The sequence below is a fragment of the Coregonus lavaretus genome (assembly GCF_964263955.1).
Source record: "Coregonus lavaretus genome assembly, chromosome: 34".
Taxonomy (NCBI): domain Eukaryota; kingdom Metazoa; phylum Chordata; class Actinopteri; order Salmoniformes; family Salmonidae; genus Coregonus; species Coregonus lavaretus.
In genome coordinates, this window is record NC_140021.1 from 12,155,403 (window position 1) to 12,168,439 (window position 13,037).

The 13,037-nt window shown below is 43.7% G+C and overlaps 1 protein-coding gene across 1 annotated transcript; it reads left to right on the forward strand.

The window, feature by feature from the left end:
- The first annotated feature begins 4,031 nt into the window (after positions 1-4,031).
- On the forward strand, positions 4,032-9,797 carry LOC311109346 (pyruvate dehydrogenase E1 component subunit alpha, mitochondrial-like). Its single transcript, XM_084152198.1, has 11 exons — positions 4,032-4,127; positions 5,627-5,695; positions 6,024-6,197; positions 6,317-6,443; positions 6,791-6,882; positions 6,983-7,075; positions 7,155-7,310; positions 7,379-7,450; positions 7,906-7,973; positions 8,364-8,472; positions 8,793-9,797. Exons 1-11 carry the CDS (start codon positions 4,065-4,067, stop codon positions 8,955-8,957), a joined length of 1,188 nt encoding a protein of 395 aa, XP_084008324.1. The 5' UTR covers positions 4,032-4,064; the 3' UTR covers positions 8,958-9,797.
- The last annotated feature ends 3,240 nt before the right edge of the window (positions 9,798-13,037 follow it).

The window sequence follows — 13,037 nt, forward strand, 5'->3', positions numbered from 1 at the left end:
GCTGACAAAAGAGAGAGGAGTTTGATCGCCATCTTGTGGTGGTAAAAGGAAGTTACAGGTAAAAACATGAGAAAGGTGATTCATCCTCAATTACTTGACCACATGAACAGGCAATTTGGGTTGACACTAATTGGTTAATCAACAGCTGAAACTTGATCTGACTGGTTGGTCAGCTGTTCAGTGTCTCTCTTACTGGGTGTTGGGGTTGCCCTATGGTTACTCCTGCTTTGGCCACTGGGCTTTCAAGGCCTCCTCAGTGTTGATCTCATTGAATAACTTCCCTCTGTTAGTATTGGTACAGGACTGATTAGTCATCACATGGTATTATCCAGCTAGACACAACAGGACAGAGAGACACATAAACACACACTGGGGTCAACACTGCCCGTCCTGTGTTGTGTGCGCTGAGAGCCCTACCTGTGAGGTGTGTGTCTGTGTGTTTCAAAGCCAGGACCAGACGCAGGGTCTAGTCTACAGAACGTCCTACTGGGAGGTTATTCAGGGTACACTGTCTATGATGAACAGACCACTGGAGAAGAGGAGTGGTAGAGGAGACACACAGGTTATGTTTTTGTGCGGGAATTGGTTGAGTGTGTGTGTTAATCCTGCCTGAGTGTGTTTCCCGGGCCTTCCATGTAGACTCCGAAGTCCTTGGCGATCTGGTGAGTGATGTCAGAGAGAAGAGGGATTCTCATTGGTCCCAGCCCACCCTGCTTCCTGAGAGTGTTGATTCTGTTTTCATCAATAGGCTCTATTCACGCATCACTTCTGCATTGGCGTAAGGATGCTTGGGCATTTCCGGTTACCGGAAAAAAACATTAGACAGTGACAGTAGACCGTTATGATGGCAGAGATGAAGTTTACAAGGTGTTTGCTGGAGTTGCCTAAAGTATCTGTTAATGATATACGGAGAGTCGTCCGGACATCCACGTAGCAAACTGGATAAAGGCTTCACATTTTACGTTTCTTATTTTCTTTGCAACTTTGAAGGTAATATGCTAACGCTAGCTAGCCTTAGCTAGAAGCCTTGCTTTGGTGTTTTAAGTCATGACTCCGTCCTGCTTCAGGTTAATCATGCTTTAAATAAAGTTTAATCATGTGTATATACCTCTCACTTCATGTGTTTGTACTTTTATGAAAGTATCAGGTAAAAACAGGGCTACAAATGAGATCTCTGTGAGAGCCCACTGCTACCGCTCAATGAAGCAACTAAAGCCACCACACCAGCTGAGAGTAGGACTAGATTAAGTGACACGTTCAAAGTTCTGTTGATCTTGTTCAAGGTTCCGTTCAACATGTTTTACTCGGTTAATGTTACCACAGCGTTGATTGCCATTGCTAAGAGAACACTTTAGAACTTTAGTGGTTTTCACGATAGCTGAACAGTGGTAGCCTAATACAGACCAGGGTAGCTGAGTGGGAATTGCCATGCTTTGCTGTTGGGTCTGTTGTAAACAAATTGGAGTTTGGTTTGAAATGTAAACAATAATGAGATTACTACTTTTTCCTGACTTGATGACTGCAATGACAGTAACATATTCCACTCAGCTATTCTTCAAACTGCTGATGTTCTACTCAAAACTGTCCTGTCATCTTTACTTCTTTCTTTATAAACATATGGCCCAACTTCCTTGCTTTTGTACTTGATGTTTCTACTTTTCAAGAGGAATTAGGAGCAAAACCTTCACTCTACTGTTGTTATTGGTACTAGGCTACAATGTTGCACCACTCACCTACTGCTCTGCCAATACTGTTTGAAGGTAGGTAAATGGCACAAGACAATAGGTAAGTGGTGGGAGACAGTATAGCCAAGTGGTGCAAGACAGTAGGAAAGTGATGCAGAAAGCACAAAAGTGACACGAGACAGTAGATAAGTTGCTTACACCAGTAAAAAGTAGAAAGAACAAGTTTTGCTCCTACTCCTGCTGCTGTAGACCCTCGTCTTTCAAAACCCATTAAATTATGCTTCTGTGTATTTCAGATGACATTGCGTGATTCACAGCCAGTTGTGCTTGTTAAAAGCTACTGTTCCTGTGTGGCTGGGTGTGGGATATGCAATCATTTGGTTGCATTACTATATCAGCCTGCCCATTACTCTGAATGTGACATGTCTGTCGTCCCTCCTGTACTTTCGTGCACTGAAACAGAGCAGAAGTGGCATAAACCACGAACAATGGTTTGTATCATTTCAATACCAGACAGTTGTGTCACATGCATACTAGCATCTCTCCTAATACCATCTCATAAATAAATAGGGAGTGAAGCCAGGACCTGTGGATGCCATGGTTGTAGTGAAGCCCAAACCAGATGCTACTCCGGCAAGCGGAATTAGGTATGCAGAGTCCAATTAAATAGGCAGACTACAATGTGTTGTGAAATAAATGTTATTAATCGCTGTTAGATTCTGGTGTATTTCCTAGTGAACCCTTTACTTTTCCTGATATTGTTATTCCAGATCTACACTTTGAAACCATCCATTGAAACAGCACTGGAACAGCTCCCTTCTTCAGACGTCTGCGCCCAGCTGGAGTCGGAGGCTCTATCACATCTTCACTTAGAAAGTGTCGGCTGCAGACTCGTGTGTTTGTTGTAAGAAAGTTGACTCGTCGAATGTTAATCACCCACCGTTTATGTAATTCACTGTCTTTGGGAAAAGTAAAAAAAACTAACAGAAGAATTGCCTCTGGCAGACACTGTACATTGCGGCACACAGCAGTGATGGCTGGAAGAGCTGTCATCCCGTTTTTGAAAGGACACTTTCGTACGTTTACACGTCATCGTGTTATAAGTCAAGACGAAGTATTACAAGTAAAAACATTAAGATAAACAACAACAACGACGAAAATTAACCGTTTCGGATGTTTTTGACGACAAGCATCCAATGCTAGCATACGGTAGCACAGCATTCTACGATAACCGGAAGTTTACATCCATCCTTAGATTTAACCGGAAATACGTCATGCTCGCCTGTGCATATCGCCTATCAACCAACCAATCAATCTACCAATGAAATTGTATTTGTATAGCGGGGTCAGGAGTTAGAGTTTGTACCAGGCCAGGGATGTGAACTGGGAGTCTGTAGAGCAGGCGACCACCTCGGCCCCGACGGCACACTCACTGAATGCTATCACCTCAGTGGGACAGACAAATGTACCACACACACTTTTACTGAACTGTATAGGGATAGGTAATTCTCGAAGGACCATTACACAACTTTCATTTAAAAAATGATCGGTCTCTTACTCCAGCTCTAAGAGATTAGCTGAAACCAGATAGATTGAAGTACTCACAATTCCAGGAATCTTCCTCTGTAGTCATACAGATTGAACTGTTCATTAACCACTGCTGTACCCACCATGTCTGGAGCAAATAGGGTTATGTGCCTAGCTCAAGGGCACATCGACATATTTTTCACCTAGTCAGCTCGGGGATTTGAATCAGCGACCTTTAGGTTACTGGCCCAACACTCTTAACCGCTAGGCTACCTACCGCCGTACATACTGTATGTAGGCATTTGTAGGCTAATTTATACTGTGCACAGGTGAGAGTGAGATCAGGTGAATGGCAGGTCGGACTCACTCTTGCCTTTCTCAGGTGCAGGGAACGGCCGGGGACATGTGGGCAATGCTCCTTCTTGCTGTCCGACGCTTCAGCAGAATTACAGAAGTAGAAATAAGTGAATAAACTATTTTCCTCTGATGACAGAGACAGTTCCAGGGGAGCTACTGAGACTGACAGCAGCTGGAGATTATTGATTTTTCCCATGCCGGAAGAGCAGTGAAAATGATAGAACATTTAAGGATACAGCCACGCAATAACTGAAATAGAGGTCAAGGCCTAGATATTGAACGATAAGAATGCGGGTGTACTTCTGTGCAGGCATGCACCTGTAGTTTATAATCTTTATTATCATCATGTAAATTCCTTACGTATTGGCCAACCCCGGGATAGTTGTAGTTGGCCACCCGACCCAGCACAAGAAGTGTCAGCTGATCTGTGTTGTCAACGTTAATCTGTTAGCTATGTCTGCTGTTCTGTACTGGTAGAGCAGAGTGTCCAGTAGCATGCAAAATATGTTGACCCTCATCTCGAACGTGTTCCGACTGGGAAACGCCAGCAAGAATGTGGTACGTAGCCTACTGACAACCTGCGTGCGGCTGTCCGTGGTGCTGAAGGCTAGCTAGGTGATTTCGCACTGAAATAACAAGCTAGCTAGCTAGACTTGCCGGATGAGAGGTTACTAGTAGCTTCAGTCCCAGCTAGCAGTGCTGACCTTGTAGATGTAGGCCTGATAACATGGTCACTCAGTCCGAACTCAACAACACAATACCCAAATCGATTTACTGTAGCTGTCTACTGCGGGTATTGTTCATATGAGTTGTTACATACATTGACAGCCTGTCCATGCATGCTCTATTCTGCCAGATTCATTTTTCAACAAAGATGTGTAGGGTGTATCGGGATACCAAAGAGTATTGCAATACTCTTCTATTTATTTCCTATAAGTTCACAATTATAAAGAACAGGGGAAAAGGGAATAAGAACATCAACAAAACAGTGGCTGTGGTTCGCGCTTATATCGGCGCTCTCCATGGTGCTTAATGTTTGTGCGCCGGTATAAGGGCACAACGAGGGATTTCCGCATGCTAGTTAGATGCTTCATTGTACCTGCGGCTTCTACAAGTTTGCCGCACGGTGGCACTGTAATGATGGTGTGTAGGCTAGTGATGGTTGGTGCTATTTGTGTACTAATCTCTTGGCTGTCTGCCTCTGGTCTGTAGACTGTCCTCTGTAATGTTCTCTGTGAACTTCAGCACACCCGCTCAGCCGCATTCTCTCACCTTTCATGGTTAGAAAGATATTAGGCCCTAGGGGCTATATGAATTTTTGCACAAGTTCCCCTAGTGTTTTAAAGATGAATTATTAGACACCACTCACTTTCTCCTCTCTCTCCCAATGACTCATTTTCCCCTACCTCCCTCCCTCTATCACCCTCCCCCGCTCTCTCGCTCTCCCCGGCTTTCTTGTAGGGAGCCCAAACAGTGTCAGAGGTAAGGAGCTCATAGCTCTACTGTGCAGCCTGTCCTGTAGGCCTGATATAGCCTGTAAGACCATGAACACAAAACAGCTCATATAGAACACAGCCTAGTGTGTACTGATAGAGGCACTGCCTGACTCTTTGGTGCGCTGTGGTAGGTAGTGATAGTGATTGTTCTGACTACAGATTAGTCTGCTTTGTCCCAAACCTTTGCTCCTCCCTACTAGGGCAGCTGTCAGACTCCTCTGGCAGTGCTCTGGTCTGATTGGATGGTTCCTCTGTGCCCCAGCTGCTGATTGGTCTGTCCGAATACGTCGATATAACCTCACCGCCTGCCCCAGCAACACCCCGACAACCACCAATACAGACAGTTAGTACCAGAGCACCCAGACCTAGTTAGAGCCAGCCAGCCAGATCCAAACAGAGAAACCTGAACCTCAAACAGCCACGTTCCTTCTGCAGAATCCCCAGTCTTCCTTTCACACTGTGGCCCAGGGCAGGGGTGGATTTAGCCTGGGGAGGAGGGTGGCTATTGGACTTGTATTTCCTGTGTGTGTATCGCTCACTTGTGTCAATCTCTCTCTGCAGGGGGCCAGGATGGTGGTGTCCTCACGCTCCTTCGCTGACTTCACCCCACAGGCCAGCTTTGACATCAAGGTGAGTCGACATACACTTTTACTGCACCCTGCTTAACAAGCCCTAGATATGACAAGGGAACTTCCTTCTTCAAACTGTTATCTGATTGGTTGGTTGAGCTGTCTGTCTCCTTTTTTTTTAAATTTTTTTTTAAAAATTTTAGTCATTTTTAGCAGACGCTCTTATCCAGAGCGACTTACAGGAGCTATCAGGGTTAAGTGCCTTGCTCAAGGGCACATCGACAGATTTTTCACCTAGTCGGCTCGGGGATTAGAACCAGCGACCTTTCGGTTACTGGCACAACGCTCTTAACCACTAAGCTACCTCCCTTCCCTGTACTTTCCAATAGAAGTGTGAGCTGCACCGTCTGGAGGAGGGCCCCTCTGTGACGGCGGTGTTGACAAGAGAACAGGGCCTCCAGTACTACAGGACCATGCAGACCATGAGACGCATGGAGCTGAAGGCTGACCAGCTTTACAAGCAGAAGATCATCAGAGGCTTCTGCCACCTTTATGACGGACAGGTCACAACACACACAAAACAAACACACACATTAGATGAGCATATAAACACAGTCTCAGGGACACAAGAACATACACACGCTCCCCTCCTCTCTCCTAGCTGCTGTTGGTTGTGTTGCAGGAGGCGTGTGCGATGGGCATCGAGGCAGGCATCAACCCAACAGACCACCTGATAACGGCGTACCGGGCCCATGGCTACACCTTCACAAGGGGCGTGTCTGTAAGAGAGATCTTGGCTGAACTCACAGGTGGGATACACCTAGACACTAATCTAAGGTCAGATGTCTATTTCCCCCTAATGGTTACAGTCAGGATGTAAGGAAGATGAACTGATCTTAGATCTCTGCAACTTCTACCTGAAATAGATCTCTAATCTCTTTCTCTGTTCATTTTCTCTTCCTCTTCCCCCCCCCCCCCTCTCTCTCTCTCTCTCTTTGTCTGTCTCTCTTTCTCTCAATCTCTCTCTCACACTCTCTTCCTCTCACTCTCTCTCTCTCTCTCACACGCTTTGTCTCTCTCTCTCTCATTCTTTCTGTCTCTCTCTCGCTCTCTCTCTCGTGATCTCTTTCTCTCACTCTCTCTCCCCTTCTCTCAGGTCGTAGAGGGGGTGTGGCCAAGGGTAAAGGTGGTTCTATGCACATGTACGCTAAACACTTCTATGGAGGGAACGGAATCGTGGGGGCTCAGGTAACTATCTGAACAGGTCACTTACTCATGCACACGCACGCACACGCACACACACACACAAACCAATGCATTCTCACTGTGTGTTTCTGTGTGTCTACAGGTTCCATTGGGGGCAGGTGTGGCCCTAGCCTGTCAGTACCAAGGAAACAACCAGGTGTGCGTGGCGCTGTACGGAGACGGAGCAGCCAACCAGGTGAGATCTATCTAACGGTTACAATTAAGTTATTCAATCATCATCATCATCAACATCATCTATTCTCTTGTCCAATCAGGGCCAGATCTTTGAGTCGTTCAACATGGCGGCTCTGTGGAAGCTGCCGTGTATCTTCATCTGTGAGAACAACAAGTTCGGCATGGGGACGTCTGTAGAGAGGTCCTCCGCTAGCACTGAGTACTTCAAGAGAGGAGACTATATACCTGGAATCAAGGTAGGACACACACACACAGTCAGTGAGTGTATCTTTGCTATATTAACCCCTATGTCCCTGTGGTGTAGGTGGATGGCATGGACGTGCTGTGTGTGAGGGAGGCCATCAAGTTCGCTGCAGACCACTGCAGAGCTGGGAAGGTGAGTTCTGATTTGTGCAAAGATTAAAAAGTAACTGGTTTAAGAGCATGAAGAGTGTTAAGAATCACTTTGTCTCAGACAGTCTAATGTCAGAGGGCTGATCAGTTTGTACTATCACACCAGTGTCTCTTGCTTGACAGAGGGAGGCTCAGTGACCAGTAGAATAAAGACACTCTGTGGAAGAGACTACAGGACAGAACTGTAACTGGTCCCAGTTTAACCAACTCAAATGTCTTTGCTAGCAAACGAGACGCGGTTTCCAAAACTGCAAGGCACAGACCATATGTCAGTTCTATATCTTTGCTGCAAGGTGTCTCCAGTAATGTTAACTTTTTTATGTTTTATGAAGTCTCCACTTTCCAAGCGTGTAGAATTCCCTGATCAGGTCATTCAGCAGTGTCATAGCAACGTTGGCTAGCTTTTTGAGTCTCCTGGCTTTGAAACCTCTCTGCCAGGGTCCTATTGTGATGGAGCTGGAGACCTATCGTTACCATGGACACAGCATGAGCGACCCCGGGGTTAGGTGAGATGTGATCTCTGACTCCTGACCCTGTGACCCTGTGACCGTCACCTGACCCCCGGTCTCGCTCCGCCCCCTCACTCCTCACCACACCTCTCTCTCCCTCTCACTCTTTCTCTCTCTCTTGCCCTCCACCTTGTGTAGCCACTCTACATCACTCTCCAATTTAGCCTGTCCTCTAGGCTCACCCAGTGTAGTATAGTGTTGGTTTGGGACGTGCCAAATAATACTCTACCATCGCTTCCTTTCTGGGGTGCGCAAGCTCTCTCTTGCTCTATCGCTCTCTCTGTGTGTGTTTCTCTCTCTCTCTCATCAACGAAGGGCTGGAGCCGAACCCTGCTAATTAGGTCTAACTCCTCTTCTTCTTCTTGTGTGTGATGTAACGTCCTGTAGCTACCGTTCACGTGAGGAAATCCAGGAAGTGCGCAGTAAGAGTGACCCCATAACCATGCTGAAGGAGCGTATGCTATCCAACAACATGGCTTCTGTGGAGGAGATCAAGGTACTCACACACACACACACACACACACACACACATAGACACAAACACATACAGACACACACACGCAGACACACACACACATAGACACAAACACACATAGACACAAACACAGGTGGTCCAATTCACTTTTTCTTTCTTTATTTTCTTCCTTCCCTCATTATTTCCCCTTTCTTTCTTTCTTTCTTTCTTTCTTTCTTTCTTTCTTTCTTTCTTTCTTTCTTTCTTTCTTTCTTTCTTTCTTTCTTTCTTTCTTTCTTTCTTTCTTTCTTTCTTTCTTTCTTTCTTTCTTTCTTTCTTCCCTCCTTCCTCCCTACCATTAGGAGATAGATGTAGAGATCAGGAAGGTAATAGAGGACGCGGCCCAGTTCGCGATCTCTGACCCTGAGCCGCCATTGGACGATCTCTGCAACCACATCTTCGCCAACAATCCACCCATGGAGGTCCGTGGGACCAACCCCTGGGTCAAACTGAAGTCTGTCAGCTAGACACACACACCTGGACCAAACTACAGTCCAACAGCTACACATCCCCTCCTACCCTCTGCAACACCAACCCCTGGGTGAAAGTCTACTCCTCCTCTCCTCCTTCTCCCTTCTCTTATTCCCTCATCAATTGTCTCTAAATGCACTATATGACAGGAGGTCATGAACCTGTAGGTCAGAGTTCAGTCTGTAGCAGCAATCTAAACCAGTCTGTCTCCTCTGACACTGTGACGTCACTGGTATTTATTGACACTGTATAGAGTATACTATGTAGTTTTATATTGATGTATTCTCCTGACACTGAGGGACCACCTGTCTGTAGATTGGAGGTGTATGGCTTAGGGCAGGCTTTTGTTCCAGACTAGCACTAACACACCTGATTCAATCAGACATTGATTAGCTGGATTTGGTGTGTTCACGCTGATACTTACTAAGTTTACACACCCTATAACTCTCCAGGACCAGGGTTGGCTACCCCCGGCTAAGGGAGTGTGTGGGGGGGTGGTTCTAGGTTAAACCAAGTTCATCTCCCAGTAAGGTTTCTGACTGTTAGTATGTATTACCTCTGACCCAGATGTTATTGTAGCACCGTTGCACTTTGACTAGATAGATAAACTAACGAGACATCATACAGAAAGTCATTATATCATCATAGAAAAAGGGCCCAGTAATGGTAGACTATTTCTCTCTCCTCTAACTTTCTTCCTCCCTCTACCCTGGCCTCCATCCCTCTCTCTGTGAGGAGCAGATACCGATCCAAGCACTAACAGAAGAAATTAAAAACTGAACGATTGTAATAGTTTGTTGTGATTTGACTGAAGCAATAAAATTGGCAGAGACTGTATGATGTGTTAGTTGTTTGTGTCTGATGACACTGCATAGTTCTGTGTGCAGAAACTAATAATGTACCAGATGAGATTAGTTACTCAGATGGAACTAATAATGTACCAGATGAGATGAGTTACTCAGATGAAACTAATAATGTACCAGATGAGATTAGTTACTCAGATGGAACTAATAATGGACCAGATGAGATGAGTTACTCAGATGAAACTAATAATGTACCAGATGAGATGAGTTACTCAGATGAAACTAATAATGTACCAGATGAGATTAGTTACTCAGATGGAACTAATAATGGACCAGATGAGATTAGTTACTCAGATGAAACTAATAATGTACCAGATGAGATTAGTTACTCAGATGGAACTAATAATGTACCAGATGAGATGAGTTACTCAGATGGAACTAATAATGTACCAGATGAGATGAGTTACTCAGATGAAACTAATAATGTACCAGATTAGATTAGTTACTCAGATGGAACTAATAATGTACCAGATGAGATGAGTTACTCAGATGAAACTAATAATGTACCAGATTAGATTAGTTACTCAGATGGAACTAATAATGTACCAGATGAGATGAGTTACTCAGATGAAACTAATAATGTACCAGATTAGATTAGTTACTCAGATGAAACTAATAATGTACCAGATTAGATTAGTTACTCAGATGGAACTAATAATGTACCAGATGAGATGAGTTACTCAGATGAAACTAATAATGTACCAGATTAGATTAGTTACTCAGATGGAACTAATAATGGACCAGATGAGATTAGTTACTCAGATGAAACTAATAATGTACCAGATGAGATTAGTTACTCAGATGGAACTAATAATGTACCAGATGAGATGAGTTACTCAGATGGAACTAATAATGTACCAGATGAGATGAGTTACTCAGATGAAACTAATAATGTACCAGATTAGATTAGTTACTCAGATGGAACTAATAATGTACCAGATGAGATGAGTTACTCAGATGAAACTAATAATGTACCAGATTAGATTAGTTACTCAGATGGAACTAATAATGTACCAGATGAGATGAGTTACTCAGATGAAACTAATAATGTACCAGATTAGATTAGTTACTCAGATGAAACTAATAATGTACCAGATTAGATTAGTTACTCAGATGGAACTAATAATGTACCAGATGAGATGAGTTACTCAGATGAAACTAATAATGTACCAGATTAGATTAGTTACTCAGATGGAACTAATAATGTACCAGATGAGATGAGTTACTCAGATGAAACTAATAATGTACCAGATGAGATTAGTTACTCAGATGGAACTAATAATGGACCAGATGAGATGAGTTACTCAGATGAAACTAATAATGTACCAGATGAGATGAGTTACTCAGATGAAACTAATAATGTACCAGATGAGATTAGTTACTCAGATGGAACTAATAATGGACCAGATGAGATTAGTTACTCAGATGAAACTAATAATGTACCAGATGAGATTAGTTACTCAGATGGAACTAATAATGTACCAGATGAGATGAGTTACTCAGATGGAACTAATAATGTACCAGATGAGATGAGTTACTCAGATGAAACTAATAATGTACCAGATTAGATTAGTTACTCAGATGGAACTAATAATGTACCAGATGAGATGAGTTACTCAGATGAAACTAATAATGTACCAGATTAGATTAGTTACTCAGATGGAACTAATAATGTACCAGATGAGATGAGTTACTCAGATGAAACTAATAATGTACCAGATTAGATTAGTTACTCAGATAGAACTAATAATGTACCAGATTAGATGAGTTACTCAGATGAAACTAATAATGTACCAGATTAGATTAGTTACTCAGATGGAACTAATAATGTACCAGATGAGATGAGTTACTCAGATGAAACTAATAATGTACCAGATTAGATTAGTTACTCAGATGGAACTAATAATGTACCAGATGAGATGAGTTACTCAGATGAAACTAATAATGTACCAGATGAGATTAGTTACTCAGATGGAACTAATAATGTACCAGATGAGATGAGTTACTCAGATGGAACTAATAATGTACCAGATTAGATTAGTTACTCAGATGGAACTAATAATGGACCAGATGAGATTAGTTACTCAGATGAAACTAATAATGTACCAGATGAGATTAGTTACTCAGATGGAACTAATAATGTACCAGATTAGATTAGTTACTCAGATGGAACCATTTTGCTTCCACCTATCCAGTTCCTTTTACATCCATGAATCTAAAACATCATCTACCAGCAGATGTCACCACAGCGCTAGTCCATGCCCAGACAGTCCAGCTGTATCTTGAGGAGAGAAGACAGAGATTAATGTTCTGTCACCAAGTTCAGTCTGGCAGTCCAGTATAAATATCTCTGGTGTAGTTGGGTTGTAATTATACTGTTCCCGCCCACGGCACATCTTCAGTCACACACACACACCTCTTTAATCACAGATAATGACTCTGTGTCAGTTCATGGTTCTCATTATCCTTCATAGGGCCCATACAGTGGATATACTATAAATAGCTCATAATAAAGCAGTCTCCTAAGGACCTCCAACATCAAACTTTAACTGGTGACAAACTATTCATACAGTCAGAGACAGACCCCTCCAAAGTCAAGGGTGGCAATTAAACTGCTAATATTAAGGTATACTATGTTGGGGCAAATTGTAGGCAATGATAAAGCCTATGATTCGCCTATCTACATCATATAATTATTATAGCCTTATCTATATCATAGATCATTTTCAACACACAACCTGCAGCATATTTCAGTTCATCTCCTGAATAGCTCTGTGTTGATCAGAGTCATATTCTGCACTCTGGCTGTGGGCTCTTCATGGTTACAGAACCGTTAGCCTACAAAGCACCACCTTCACCATATAATAAAGTCCCTCTTCTCTTCTCCCCCGCTGTCTCACGTGCCCATCCCGGCTAGAGCGCAACTCCTAGAGAAAGCCCCCTCACCTGCCTGTGTCCTGCTTGGATGAGGTGTCCGGTACTCCGGTTATAAGCGGGCCCCGCCCCCAAAGAGGACGCAGGCGTGACTCGGCAGTCTGATAGGTAGGTAAGACACCCGGCGCCATATTGGGACAAAACGGAAGTGAGTGAGTGAGTGAGTGAGAGAGAGAGAGAGAGAGAGAGAGAGAGAGAGAGAGAGAGAGAGAGAGAGAATAAGCAGTGGAAACACGCCATAGTGACACAAGGGCGAAAGTGGAGAGCGAGACAGTTTCC